The sequence below is a fragment of the Tinamus guttatus genome, unplaced genomic scaffold (assembly GCF_059628265.1).
Source record: "Tinamus guttatus ecotype Peru unplaced genomic scaffold, ASM5962826v1 Tinamus_guttatus_pri_ptg000602l, whole genome shotgun sequence".
NCBI classification, from domain to species: domain Eukaryota; kingdom Metazoa; phylum Chordata; class Aves; order Tinamiformes; family Tinamidae; genus Tinamus; species Tinamus guttatus.
Window position 1 is genome coordinate 7,360,185 of NW_028289136.1, and position 12,637 is coordinate 7,372,821.

At 40.8% G+C, this 12,637-nt stretch overlaps 1 protein-coding gene across 1 annotated transcript in view; it reads right to left on the reverse strand.

Annotated features, from left to right (window-relative positions):
- Positions 1-12,575, reverse strand: part of C2CD3 (C2 domain containing 3 centriole elongation regulator) — a 34,009-nt gene extending 21,434 nt beyond the window's left edge. The window contains exons 1-15 of the mRNA XM_088535015.1: positions 12,492-12,575; positions 12,071-12,310; positions 11,317-11,474; positions 10,504-10,703; positions 9,898-10,115; positions 9,247-9,379; positions 8,655-8,777; positions 7,305-7,449; positions 6,784-6,953; positions 5,451-5,666; positions 5,181-5,293; positions 3,209-3,327; positions 2,109-2,228; positions 1,263-1,730; positions 161-312 (exon numbers count right to left, since the gene is read on the reverse strand). Of these exons, the coding sequence (XP_088391141.1) occupies positions 161-312; positions 1,263-1,730; positions 2,109-2,228; positions 3,209-3,327; positions 5,181-5,293; positions 5,451-5,666; positions 6,784-6,953; positions 7,305-7,449; positions 8,655-8,777; positions 9,247-9,379; positions 9,898-10,115; positions 10,504-10,703; positions 11,317-11,474; positions 12,071-12,310; positions 12,492-12,552 (2,636 nt within the window). The 5' untranslated portion in view covers positions 12,553-12,575. The remainder of the gene's footprint in view (positions 1-160; positions 313-1,262; positions 1,731-2,108; positions 2,229-3,208; positions 3,328-5,180; positions 5,294-5,450; positions 5,667-6,783; positions 6,954-7,304; positions 7,450-8,654; positions 8,778-9,246; positions 9,380-9,897; positions 10,116-10,503; positions 10,704-11,316; positions 11,475-12,070; positions 12,311-12,491) is intronic.
- Between the last annotated feature and the right edge of the window lie 62 nt (positions 12,576-12,637).

Here is a 12,637-nt window from a genome sequence, read left to right on the forward strand (position 1 = left end):
TATTGTGCTGGGCATAATAATTTATTTGGCAAGACAAAAATGCTTCATTCTGGAAAGGATTAAGAATCCTCCCACGTGCACTCGAGACACCACCCTGTTTTCTCTGAGCTTTACCCGGGATATATCCCAAGACAAGAAAACACAGAGCAAAGATCCTTACTTGAATGACACGTAAAACTGGTGCAGAGGAAGCTTCACCAGCCCCAGCAGCTGGTCACAGCCAGAGTCTCCCATTTTGTTCCAGGCCTCGATGATCATGAAGTTGTTCTTGAATCGCTCCAAATGTTTGGAAGTCAACAAAAAAGGCATCACCTGGGGGAATTCAATCCAAAATTAATAAAATTAATACACACACAAAAAAAACCCCACTGGAAGCTATTTGCTAAGTACAGGGCAGTTTGGCACCACTAGGTAATTCCAGAGAGTATAGTCTTGTTTTCTTTAGAAATGGGAATTAAAAATTAAAACTGTCCTTGTCTAATATGTTTCAGAGAAATGGTACGCTTGGAAAAGAGCATAGCAGGAAAATAAAGGTGATTTAGATAACAAATGATCCTATGTTAAAAACACTATTTTTAAGACAGTAATAGCCATTTAAAGTTAAAATAATGCACTTCAGACAATTGTTTCAGATCATTTTTGCTAGGCTTTTACGTTCTGATTTTTCATCTAAAGGCTAAGAAGTCTGATGACTCAAACCACTAAGTACTGTGAAAAGAAACAAACAGAAAAACCCATGTTTGAACATCCTAACATTTCCAGAGAGCAATGGCAAAAAAAAAATTATTAAAAGGAAAAAAAAAAAAAGGCTGTGAAACATGGTGATGTTTGCAATACAGCATAAGTCTGAAATTCTGCTGTTCGGGCAGAAGTTCTGGCTCGTGCCAGGATGAAAATCCAGACTTCTATGCTGACAAATCTGTTAAGAACAAGATGCAATGGAACAAAACAAAAATCCACACTTAGATATGAGGTTATCGATAAGTTAGCTTCTATAAAGAAAGAAAGGATAAATCAATTTCTTTTTCAGTTTTCACCTAGGCTTTCCTGACCATTCCCCTCTTGTACTTCATAAATCTCATCTGCCTTTTGGACGGCTCAAGGAGCTCTGCAGTGCAGCCAGAACAATACTGAAAATAGGTGACATATTGGTCAGAGACAAATGGTTCCTAAATAAGTCCAAGTCACTGATCTTTGAAACGTATTTGCCAGTGTGAACTGGTGCAGTTCAAGCAAGGTAACGGGGACGAGGTGCCACTTGCCTGAGAGAAGTTAAAGGCAGGTTGAGTTGTGCCCCATACAACAGCAGAACTCGTTGCCTCCTCTGTGCTGAGCAGCTTGCAGTTCAAATACACGTTACAGGAACTGTGGAAACCACGTTCTCCAGGGGTAAAACCTTTTCCAGAGGGCACCATCAGCAGCATGTGCAGCAACAGCCCATCCTCTTCAGGTGGAGTCATTTGTGTCACCACATTAGGGGATGCAGAGGTCGATACGGCCTGTGGGAGCTGTGCCACCTTCGTGCCGGTGGCTCCCGCCCGCTGCGAGTCCTCACAACAGCTCGGCTGGAAACCATGAGGATTTTCTGGATTTCCATTAATCCTGTTGGCTTCCCGGAACTCCAGCTGGGGACTTCTCACGGCGTGAGCTGGGACATGCTGCACAGCCACAGCTGACCTGGCCACGGTGCAGGTGAAGTCCTTGTTGTCAGCTGCGAGCTCCAGGGACACCTGCGTTACCCAAGGCAGAGCGAGCTCATCAGCAGACATCCCCATACACCAAATCTCCTAGCCCTGTCTACGTGCCACTCAAAATCCACCTGCAAAGTGGCTTTTGTGCCCAAGCTGTAGTTTACTGACCCTGGCTTTACCCTGCAGCCAAGGGAATCTCACATGGCAAAACCCTTGGACTTGGAGAAGGTTGGAAATATTTACCCCAAACCTTAAGAAACAAAAAAGGATTCACATTTTCTTATAAGGGGTCTATAAACCTTCATACCTGAGACCCAGTGAATTAAAATAGAGAAAAAAGAGGAGTAAACCAAAGAACAGCCAGCCAAAATCAGTAACAAAGTGGTTCAACTCAAAGCCAATGTGGAAAACACAAACCTTAAGGGGTCCAACTTGGGTCTGACCTTCTTCTTTCACAGGGATTTCACAGGTGACAGCGAGCTGCTCAGACTGAATTATCTTACGTAACTCGAGGGCTGCTGAGCCAATGGCCACGGGCTGAGGATAGAGAGAGAAATGATCCTGCAAGCTTCTTGACAGCTTCAGCTAACTAAAGACACAGTGTGAAATGAAAGTCTTGGGAAAGTGTGAGAAAGCCATGGACAACCACTTCTGTGGTGAGTTACACCAAATGGGATTAAAGTTTCCCTTACTTCCAATTCCAAGTATCTGTAGGACAAAAGTAAGGGAAACTCCTCCAGGACCTAGAGGAGTTCCTGGTCAATGCAAAAAATGAACATCCCAAATGCTACTAACTGAGAATGATTTCCAAAATCAAAGATGTAAATTATTCATCCATCAAAAGAGGAATTCCTTTAGGACAGATACTTTTGGTGTTGATTAAAACAAAATATAAGCTGATTTAACACTTTCCACTGATTTTAATCACAAGCAGATGATTATGCAGACGTGGTTACTTGCATCTATTCACCCAAAAGATTTTTCTTCCTCAAAAGCACCATTTCAGCCAATTTCTCACACTTCACATGATTCCTCTTAGCCTTTGGCAGAGTAATGATTATCAACTGCATCAACATTAACTCATTCAATATTGCTTAACAAGGTGTGTTCTGATTAAAGACTGGTATTTCCAACTGATCCAATATCCTTAAACATCAAGAAATAAGTTTTAAAGATGAAGGAAGGATATTTTGTTTTGGTCTTTCAGCCTTGAACTCAGAAAGATCATTTAGTTGGGTAGAAAGATTGAATATCAGTTACTTCAGCCTATGGAATCTGCACTTAATATCATTCCACTTTACAGTATCTGGCAACGGATGATTAAGTGGTGGCTCGTTCAAGCCACATTAGTTGGTCTATTTTGATGGCTGATGGCTGAGACTGCAGCAAGTGCAATGAAGCGCTGCAGATAACTCAGAAAAACTACCATTTTATGCATAAGTATTTGGAGGAAATCCAAATGCCAGGTTTTTCTGTGCCTTTTAAAACACAAAGGTTAAAGAACTTTTAGCAAGTACCTTTTTCTGTGTGCTTTTTCTCATGTAGATTTTAAAAGCAAGGTCAGAGCTCCACCAGTGCTCTATCATCGTTCCACCAAAATGAACAGGGAACACAAACCGCTGCTGAAATTTTACCACTGCAAGGAAGACAGAGACTTATGAGCTCTCATCTGGGTCCAGAGCTAAACGATTTCAGGCTTGACTTGGAGCAGAGAAATCTCCAGTCTCTGTGTGGAAAACACGCAGGGTGAGCACAGACATGTGACGTTCAGAGACACAAGAGGAAAACGGTGACACTTCTCGGGAGGGTGGACAAATACACAGAGGGCACTTGTGTATCTACCAGAATCAGGGATTGAGAAAGGGTAGGAGCTGAAGGGGAAGCGCCTGTTGCTGGAACCCTCCATGAGAATCTCTTGAGGTTTCAGTCTATAAAATACGTTGCAAATCTGTAGACAATTAACATTTTTTGCAGAAATGTTCACCATTAATTCAATATTATTAAACTTTCCTGTGGAGATAATCACTGCCCTGTTATTCACACAATCATCCAACTTAGGTGTACAATTTACTAATATCAAATTCAAACTGTTCTCCGTTTTCCAAAGCCAGAAAATAGCACGAGGGCAGCACGACAACATTAATGTTACAGGAGCATCTGAAGGCTGCAGCTGATACAAAATCCATGCTGGCCTAGCATGCAGTAAGAGAAAACCCCTTTTTTCAGTGGAAGAACTTGATCTCATCTTGGCTGATGCATTTCAAGACATATCTGGACACAGAAAAAGATCTGCAAGAATAATCACAGGTTCAGGAGGAAACAATCTGCAAAGAAAGACTGAGCTGATTGGTGTTTACAAGGAGAAGAACAATAATAGTCTCAAAAGTCTCCCTGTGTGCAACGGATAGAGTAAATATTCTGAATAAAAACTCAGATTAGATTTAAGGAAAATTTCCTAACAGGAGAGCATTTTCGTAGCTCAGCTGGAGAGGCTATGAAATCTCTATTGATCCTTTTTAAGGACAGATAAGATAAATGATTCAAGAAAGATACTGGTATAGTGGATTGACTAGATGCCTTCCAATTATTCTCAGTCCTCTCTCTTCTTGTTCCAAAGAGCTGGAATCTAACTGAACAAGACAAAGGAAGCAGCAGTGTCCTCGTGCTATAAAAAGTCAAGATTCAGAAGAATTAGATGTTTTGTCTGGATTCAAACTGAGAATATACAACAGAGCTGAGAATGATGCCCAGATATCTTAAGCACCACCCAAGAAAAAAGCAAAGTCAATGAATATTACCATATGAGAGAGCCATGTGGAAAATGCCTTTCTGAATTCCAGTTTCTAGGAAGAGTGGGCACAGAGGATCTCGCTCAAGCAGCGTTCTTGGCTCATCAAGGACAGAAATGCAACCCAAAGTGTCTTGAGGAATAGGAGCCCTAGTACCTGTCTTTAAAGGGATGAAAAATCTACTGATTTAAGTAGGATCCTACTGAGTCTAGCAGGATTCTCTACGCTCTTAAAATGTTACGTGATTTTACTGAATCTAGCACATTCTCTGTGCTCTTAAGATGTTACGTGACGTATTCCAGCATCTTGAACAAAATAGGTACTTATTTGATAGATAAGTATCTCTGATATTTATAAAAGGAATTCACCATCTTTAGCACTATCACAAAAAATATGTTTTTATTTTGGGACAAAGGAATGGATTTACTGACCCACTGTGAAGCCCCTATGAAAAAGAGAAGTGTAAATCCCAATGTGACTATTGCTTGGGAGCGGAAAAAAAAAAATCACTTGGATACCTCCTCCCCAAGAGGAACATTCAGTCACCTGCAGGGTAGCAACTCTCCATTGGTAGAGGTGCCACTAATGGTAATACAACTATTTTTTTCCAGGTGGCCAAGAAAATACATAGCAAATGCTACTAAATAATTGCTGAGAGATGAAGAGGGGAAAACACAAGGAGGAAAATTAATGCTCTCACCATCGTCTGTGATTTTACTTGAAGCTATTCGAGTTACTTCTGTTGTCAGTGAGACCTGTCCTTTTTCATCCTTGGAGGCTCCCACAGGGAAGTGGTACTCTACAAAGAAGGTACTATGAATGGAAAAGGGAATAGAAGGTCACAAGCCAGGAAAAGTGGAATAACAGACAAGCTTCACATCCACAGTTTATAAAGCTACTACACAACAAACCCCAGGGAAGTCTAGCACCAGGGAAGGGTAATGGGGTGGTGAGAAATGATTCCCCTTACCACTTTTTAACTAATGCAGGTCTTGGAGGCCTCCCAATGAAGCTTTTCTTTCCTGGTGTAACCTGGGTGCTCTCAGGAGGGATTTTCAAGCTTTCGATGATGACTCTGGCCAGGTGGATTCGCCCCAGCAGGGCCAGCCTATCTACGCTCAGGGACGTGAGACAAGCTGCTTTTGTACAAGCTTCTGAAGGAGCAAGTTGTCTGGGAGGAGAGCAGCTGAAAAGCCAAAACTGAGAATCAGGTCTATGCAAACATTCAGTAATTCCAAGGGAAGGGAAAAGAGCAGCTTGGCAAGATGTCAAAAACTGCTCGTGGTTCATTAAAATGCATTTTTTTTTCCCCCTACATGTCCTTATACATCAAATTTGGTCGTCTCCATAACAGAAATACTAACATATTGTATGATCTAGTACCTGACCAAAGAAAAAGAACGTTCAATCTTACTAATTCTTTTTACAGTATATGCAGATTAAATTTCGAAAAATAAATATTTATTTAATGTTAGATACAAAAAAGAGATAAAACGCAGCTATAGCTGTGGATTCACTGCTGCAGAAGAGCAACAGGATTTTTTATATGGTTTAAAAGCTCACTTGCATCTTATTTTTAAGACTTAACTGGTAAACACTTTTCTGTTGCTGCCTCTGGAGAAATGAACTTTACCTGGATATATTTTTTAAAAGCAGTAATTGTAAAAAAAGTGTCACAAATATCTGTTTGGAACTGAAGCAGAAAAAAAAATGAAGTCAAAGCATAATAGTTGCTGGCATTGAACTAGTAAAGCTAGTGGATTTTTGAGAATAATAGTTACAAGTGCATAAAACAAATTAACTAAAAATCACTACTGTTTATTGTAACTCTCCCTGGTTGCTTGCCAGAATCCAGAATTCTTTATACAGGAAGTTTTATAAACACAAACGAGACAGAAAAAGGGTAATGGTACTGTTTTAATTTTGCAAATGAAGTAACATACCTGGAGGCTTTAAAATAAAATGTGTGACCATATGCCCTCTTTATAGATTTTAAAAACATATCTGGCATTAAAAGATCCATCATTTCAAGTCTGATATTTTAGGCACAACCTTATTAATACACGAAAAGCTGAAAATGTATCTAGCTACAAACAAGACCAAAGCTTCACTCAAGATGGAGGAAAGCAAAATACTAAAGAAAACAAAAATAAGGTTTGTCATTTACAGAGTTGCTATGAAAATCCCTCACTAAAAGGTTATTCAGTAGATTGTGCGATGATGACAGAATAGCAGAATTCTTGCTAAAAGTAACTTATAAAGGGCAAGATACTGCGAAACAAGTCACTAGTGTAACTCTTTACCTGAGTTTACTTTCCATCTCCTTCACCTCCCAGTCACAGGCACTCAAGTCCTTCTGTAGACCCTGCTGGTTTGTAGGACCAGCTTTTTTGGGAGTTTTTGTCCTGGTTACTTTTTTAGAGGAGTTAACATCATCATCACTGAGGATATCACTTAAACTGGAGTCAGATTTCTGAAACAGAAATAACGCACACAAAGTATGAAGATAACCGTATCACTGTCAAGGAAGATATATAACGGTCACAATAAATGAGATAAAAGAAAATCTTGTGGATCATACAATTCTAGGAAGCGCCACTTCCTTTTTCAGTCTTCATGGACAAACAAATCCTAGCATTTTCCAAACTTTATGCCTAACTTTACAGCCTTTATATTATTATTTTAATAGTATTTGTTTGTAAGCAATGTTCTCACAAGTGTCTATATAATACTTAATGCTTACTAAGTCTTATAATACCCAGCCCTTAACAATTTTAATTCACTCCAGGGATTGCAGATCACATCTCTTTTGCTTGCCACTTACAGGACCTGTGTAAAAAAGATTCTCCAGAAGACTCTGGTCGTAGTGGGGATCATTGAGCTCACTGTCATAAACCTCACTCCCAACAGAGAGAGAATCCAGAAGGGAACCTGTCCTATCCCAGAAATGCACAGGTGATAAGTCAACACTGTGGACGCAAGAGAGAAAAGACAAAAACAAAAAAAAGTGTCATGAGTTTTGCAGACAATTTCATGTAAATTTTGACAACGATGTTTACTGCACACTGAATTTGTGTTATACTGTCCATTTTTAACTATGCCCAAGCTAATAAACCCTGTGAGGATATCTCTGGATCCTTGCTGGGGAAAAAAAAACTGTAAATATATATACACAGAGTCACAGAGTATTTGAGATTGCAAGGGATCTCTGAAGATCACCTAACCCAATTTTCACTGGAAACCAGTGCACGTTGCTCAGGATAAAGTCAAGCTGGGTTTCGAGTAACTCTGAAAATGGAGATTCTATAAAATCTCTGGGCAATCTCTTTCCATACACGATCATCCTCACTGTAAAAAATACCTGTTAGTATCTATTAATTATATGTGTCCACCAGTAACTTACTAAGTTTTGGAACTTTTAATCTATCAGTAATATTTAAGGTAAGTTTACTTACCACAAAACAAGCAACAAAAAATCCTCCTATCTCTGAATACATACAAGTATCTTTACCACAAGTTTGGAGAGAACTTGTCTGTTTGGTCTTTTTGTTTGTTTAAAGACAAATTTTGTTAAAATTTTCTGTGTGTTCTGACTTCAAAACCATTTTGTGACCTATAAACACTTCAGTGTTATCTAATAATGAAATATAGGGAAAAAAGTAAGCACGGGAGACCAGACAGGAGTTGCAATAGCCGTATCTGACACAGAAGCAGTAGATGTCATACCTCTGATTTATACAATTTATACAGAGGCAATAGAAATATCACTGGGATTCTTACTACTCTTCACAAAAAGAAGAGTGATATTTCTTTACTTGGAGCATCTACCATTATTAGTTTTTCTCTAATTTTGACTTAGATACTGAAGTTCTCCAGAAAAACGTATTTGTTTTATGCACTTTTCAGCCTCTAAGGACACAACACATACAGCTCTAAAACAACTCAAAAAGTCTTATCAAAGGTCATGAGAAATCTTTCTGAGATCATTTCCACATTGCGTTGCTTTGAGCTTTGCAATTTTAGGTAAAAAACCCCACTCCTTCCACTCCCTCTTGTTGACACAATTTGCTTATACATTTCCAGAAACACGGAGAACACAGAGGGTCAAGGAGCACTCTTCAGCACTGAGCAAATGAGGACAATTCTGCAGGAAACTCTTCATTTTGATACTCACCTGCCCAGCAGTAACTGTATTGCTCTCTCTTCAGAGTTTAAGTCCAATTGCTGACCTGAGACTTCACCTGAGAAGAGATCTTCTGTGGCAGACATAAAATTTGAGTTCAAGGTTTTGGGGCTCCTGGATAACAGGGATAGCATTAAAGAGAGTGGTAAAAAGGAAAATAATCAGTATTTCTGATATGTTGAAGAGTGAAGAAAAAAAGAAACTTTTTCTCTTCATTTCCATTAGATCTTAATAATAATTAGATCTTCCATTAGATCAATGACATTTTTTCAGTTTTGTAATGGAACAAACCCCAGTCCTTACATCATTCAGACATAAGGACTTAAAGTTTCTCTTGCATGAGAGTACCTTTGTCTTTTAAACTGCAGTCTCACTGAAGTGAGAACACTTATTTAGTCTAATGCAAAAAGTAAATTTCAGTTACATGTAAAAAGGTAAAAAAAAATTTTTTTCCAATCTGCTAATAAAGGACATGCAGAAGAGAAAAATAACTTCTAATTCTGAAAACATGGTTATAGATTTAAATATTTACAGTACAGTACAGGTTTGGAACATAAGCTCACTTTGCTTTTTGCAAACTCACTTTGGTTTTGCTTTGAAACCATCTGTCTCTATGAACGCAGGCACTTCATCCAGTTCAATCTCCATGTCTGGGGTAGATTTCATTGCAGAAACCACCATGGCATCACGGAGTTTATTGCCTTGATCCAAAAGAGCTGAAAAATAAGCACAAGGAATAAATCTCCGCATTTGGACGTCACCTAAATGCCATGTGCATGTGCAGTAAGATTAATTTGTCACTTTAGGATGTCTCAGCAGCAGCCTAATTTCAAGTTTTCTCACTAAATATAACAAATAACTCAAAAGATAACACACACAAATTTACCCTGCTTTGGTGCTTATTTGAATTCAGGACATGGAAGGGATGCTACCTAGCAGGTGATGGAAGATATTCATTTTCCATCTGAAAATGCTGATGCTACCGCATTTGGAAACCCTTTCCATCCCAATTCAAACGCAAGCGGCGCCTTTGGCACCCAGCACAGAAGCTGCATCAACAGGACCAAATCGAAATTTAATTTTTATTATCATTTTCTGTTCCAAACAGCATAGCGAGAACATGCAAAGTATCGCTCTTCCCTCAAGTCTTTAGTTGTTTGCCAGTTGTATTTCTAGGCAGAGAGCTAAAATATTATCAAGGTGTATTTGAGGTGGAGTTTAAAGCATGACACACCTGAAAGCAGGTCTTTTGTAGCTGGGTTGTGCACAGACAGGACCCGCACGTTCGTTCTAGCAGGTGCTTCAGGGTCAGAGCTTGGGGGAAATGACATTTGCTGATCTGAAGGATTCGCTTTGAAACGTTCGTCTGGGAAAATCCGATGGTGGCGAGAAGCAGCATAAATATCTTTTATGTTTTCAGAATTTTCTTGAAAGAACAAGTGGTCTTTCCCTCTATTAAAAAATGAAAGGTTATTTCAGTAACACAATTCAAACCCCTTCAAATTCTCCCTAGCCCTGCAGCTGCTCCCCACATCCCAAAAAGAAATGCAACGTTACTTCACTGACTCCCTATTTTCCACTCACACCATCAGACAGCTGTGAACAAAAGACTGAGGCACCTCTTGGATCAACTGATACAGCTTAAACTAAGTCAATGTAGGAAACAAAGACATTTCAGACAAGAAACTGTCTCTTAAGCTCTTAATTACCAACTGCTTTGAATATCATACAAACAGCGCAGTCAAGAAATCAAGTATTCCAGAATTCATAACTGCATTGCTTAAAAAAGGTGCAAATATAAAAAAAAATCAGAATTTTATCTCAAGGAAAAGAAGGATACCTGGGAGTTGTGGCTCTGCTGTGGTTCAGAGACTCGTGGCCAGAAGTCATCCCTATTTGTCTGGGTTGCTGTGATGGAGCAAGAGGCTGGGGCTTGTCGCTCTCCTGGGCAGAAGGGGCGAGATCTAAACTTGCATCTGTGGTTGGGATAGAGCTGCTGGTGTCACACACTTCAGGCAGAGGTTCTAAAACCAGTGACACCTGAAAGACAGAATGTGAAATTAGTATTTCGTTCTTTTTCTTTTAAGTACAGCACATACACTCACCTTTCCTCTGCATGCTAGGATAAGTTGTTGCTTTTTTGGTAAAAAAATGCATTCATATTGTACAGTTAAGTAGCACTTTAAAACTCTCACATATTTACAACTACTTATTTCACACTCCATAATTTCAAATCACAGGTAAACATCTGCGAGCATTAATTATCTAGAGCCAGGGCTGAAAAGTATCAACATCCTTACTCCAGATTTCAAGATCTTGTACAATTTAAGCTCAATGAGGCTCTGCAGAAGCAGTGAGGCTCTGGAGAAGCATTAAAACCACCAGAGGATCCTTAAATTCACTGTTAAAACTCATCCTCCCTCATGGTACAAATTCTCTTAGTCAAGTTAACTACTAATGCCACAGGCTGTCCTAAACAAACTGATCAGCACTCTCTGTACTGCTGATTGTGTGGAAAAGTTATTTTTCCATTTTATTTAGTAATAAATATTTTTTGGGCATAAACCAGATCTGCAGTGCGATCCCGATATCTGACTATACGGTGAATGTTGTAATATGATACGATAACTAAGAGCAAAAATTTAAGGACTACCTGCAGCTCTCCAATCTTGTCGGATGTTGGTGAAACTATGGGGAAAAATCCGCTGATGGGATGGCTGGGAGAGAGCTGTGACAATCCAGTGATTTGTACTGTGCCCACTGGGAGATGATCAAGTCTGCTCATTACTTCTAGGACCAGCACACCCATATCTGCAAAAATTATGCATTAGTTTAATTGCATTAATCAAACTCATTAAGTAGCTTCTTACAAAACTTACTTCGAAACCTCCATATGGATAAAAATGTAATTAAGAGTATTTGGTTAAAAGGAAACAGATGCAAAAAAAAAAAAAAAAAGTTAATGTAATGCTGTATCACAAAATTATGACATGAGACAGCAGGTAAAGAAGGTTATACTGATAAAAGATGATAAATAAGTAGAAGATATCCAGTCTGTTACATGATCAGTAACAGCAAACACAGGTTTTTGGATGTAACTTAGACACGAGGCTTCCAGTTAAAAAGAGTGCAGACTTATCAGTAAAGTAGGCAGTTTAATAACAGCGCAAAATCATAGCAACATATTTGCACCCTTCATAGCCTCAGAGCTCTGAAATCCATAATATTTCATACATTGATGATGCTGGAAGTCATCAATGTGGAATTCGGTGGGGAAACTACTAATAGTGGAGCCCCGAATCCAACAAACACCCCACAGTGATGGAAATGAGAGCTCAAGGCCCTTAAGCATAGGGAAATAAGCTTTAAAAAAGCTATTTTAGGTAGGTACAAGGTGCAGGACCCACCTGTGAGGTAGGCGGAGAGCTGCCGGGGCCCGCAGCGGACGGCGTAACGGGCCGTGGCCTCGGCCACCCCCGGCCGCAGGAGGATCCCATCCGAGGTCTCCCCCCACCACCGCAGGCGGACGAGAAGGGCCGCGGGCCGCTGAGCGAGGGCCCAGCGGGCCCGGCCCACGGCGCAGCGGAGGAAGCAGCGCGGCGGGCCCTGCACCAGAGGCGGCAGGCCGGGAAGCGCCTCGCTGGCACCTGCGTGAGGGACGAGAAAAGAGACATGAGACGGCGGCGACAACGGGGCCGCGCCGAGGAGCCCGCCCAACAGCCGCCACTGGGGCCTGCCGCCGCCTCCCCGGGGTGAAATCTCCGCCTCCCCGGGGTGAAATCTCCGCCTCCCCGGCTGTATCGCGCCCCACCGGCTCCCGCCACGCACCTCTTCTCCTCCGGGCCCCCCCTCCCTTCACAGCGGCCCCTGGCGCCCTCCTCTGCCTCATGGCGCCGCGGCCGCTGCCCGGCAACCGCCGCCCCGGGGCGAAGGGCGGGCACTTCCGGCACGGGACTACACCTCCCGTCATGCTC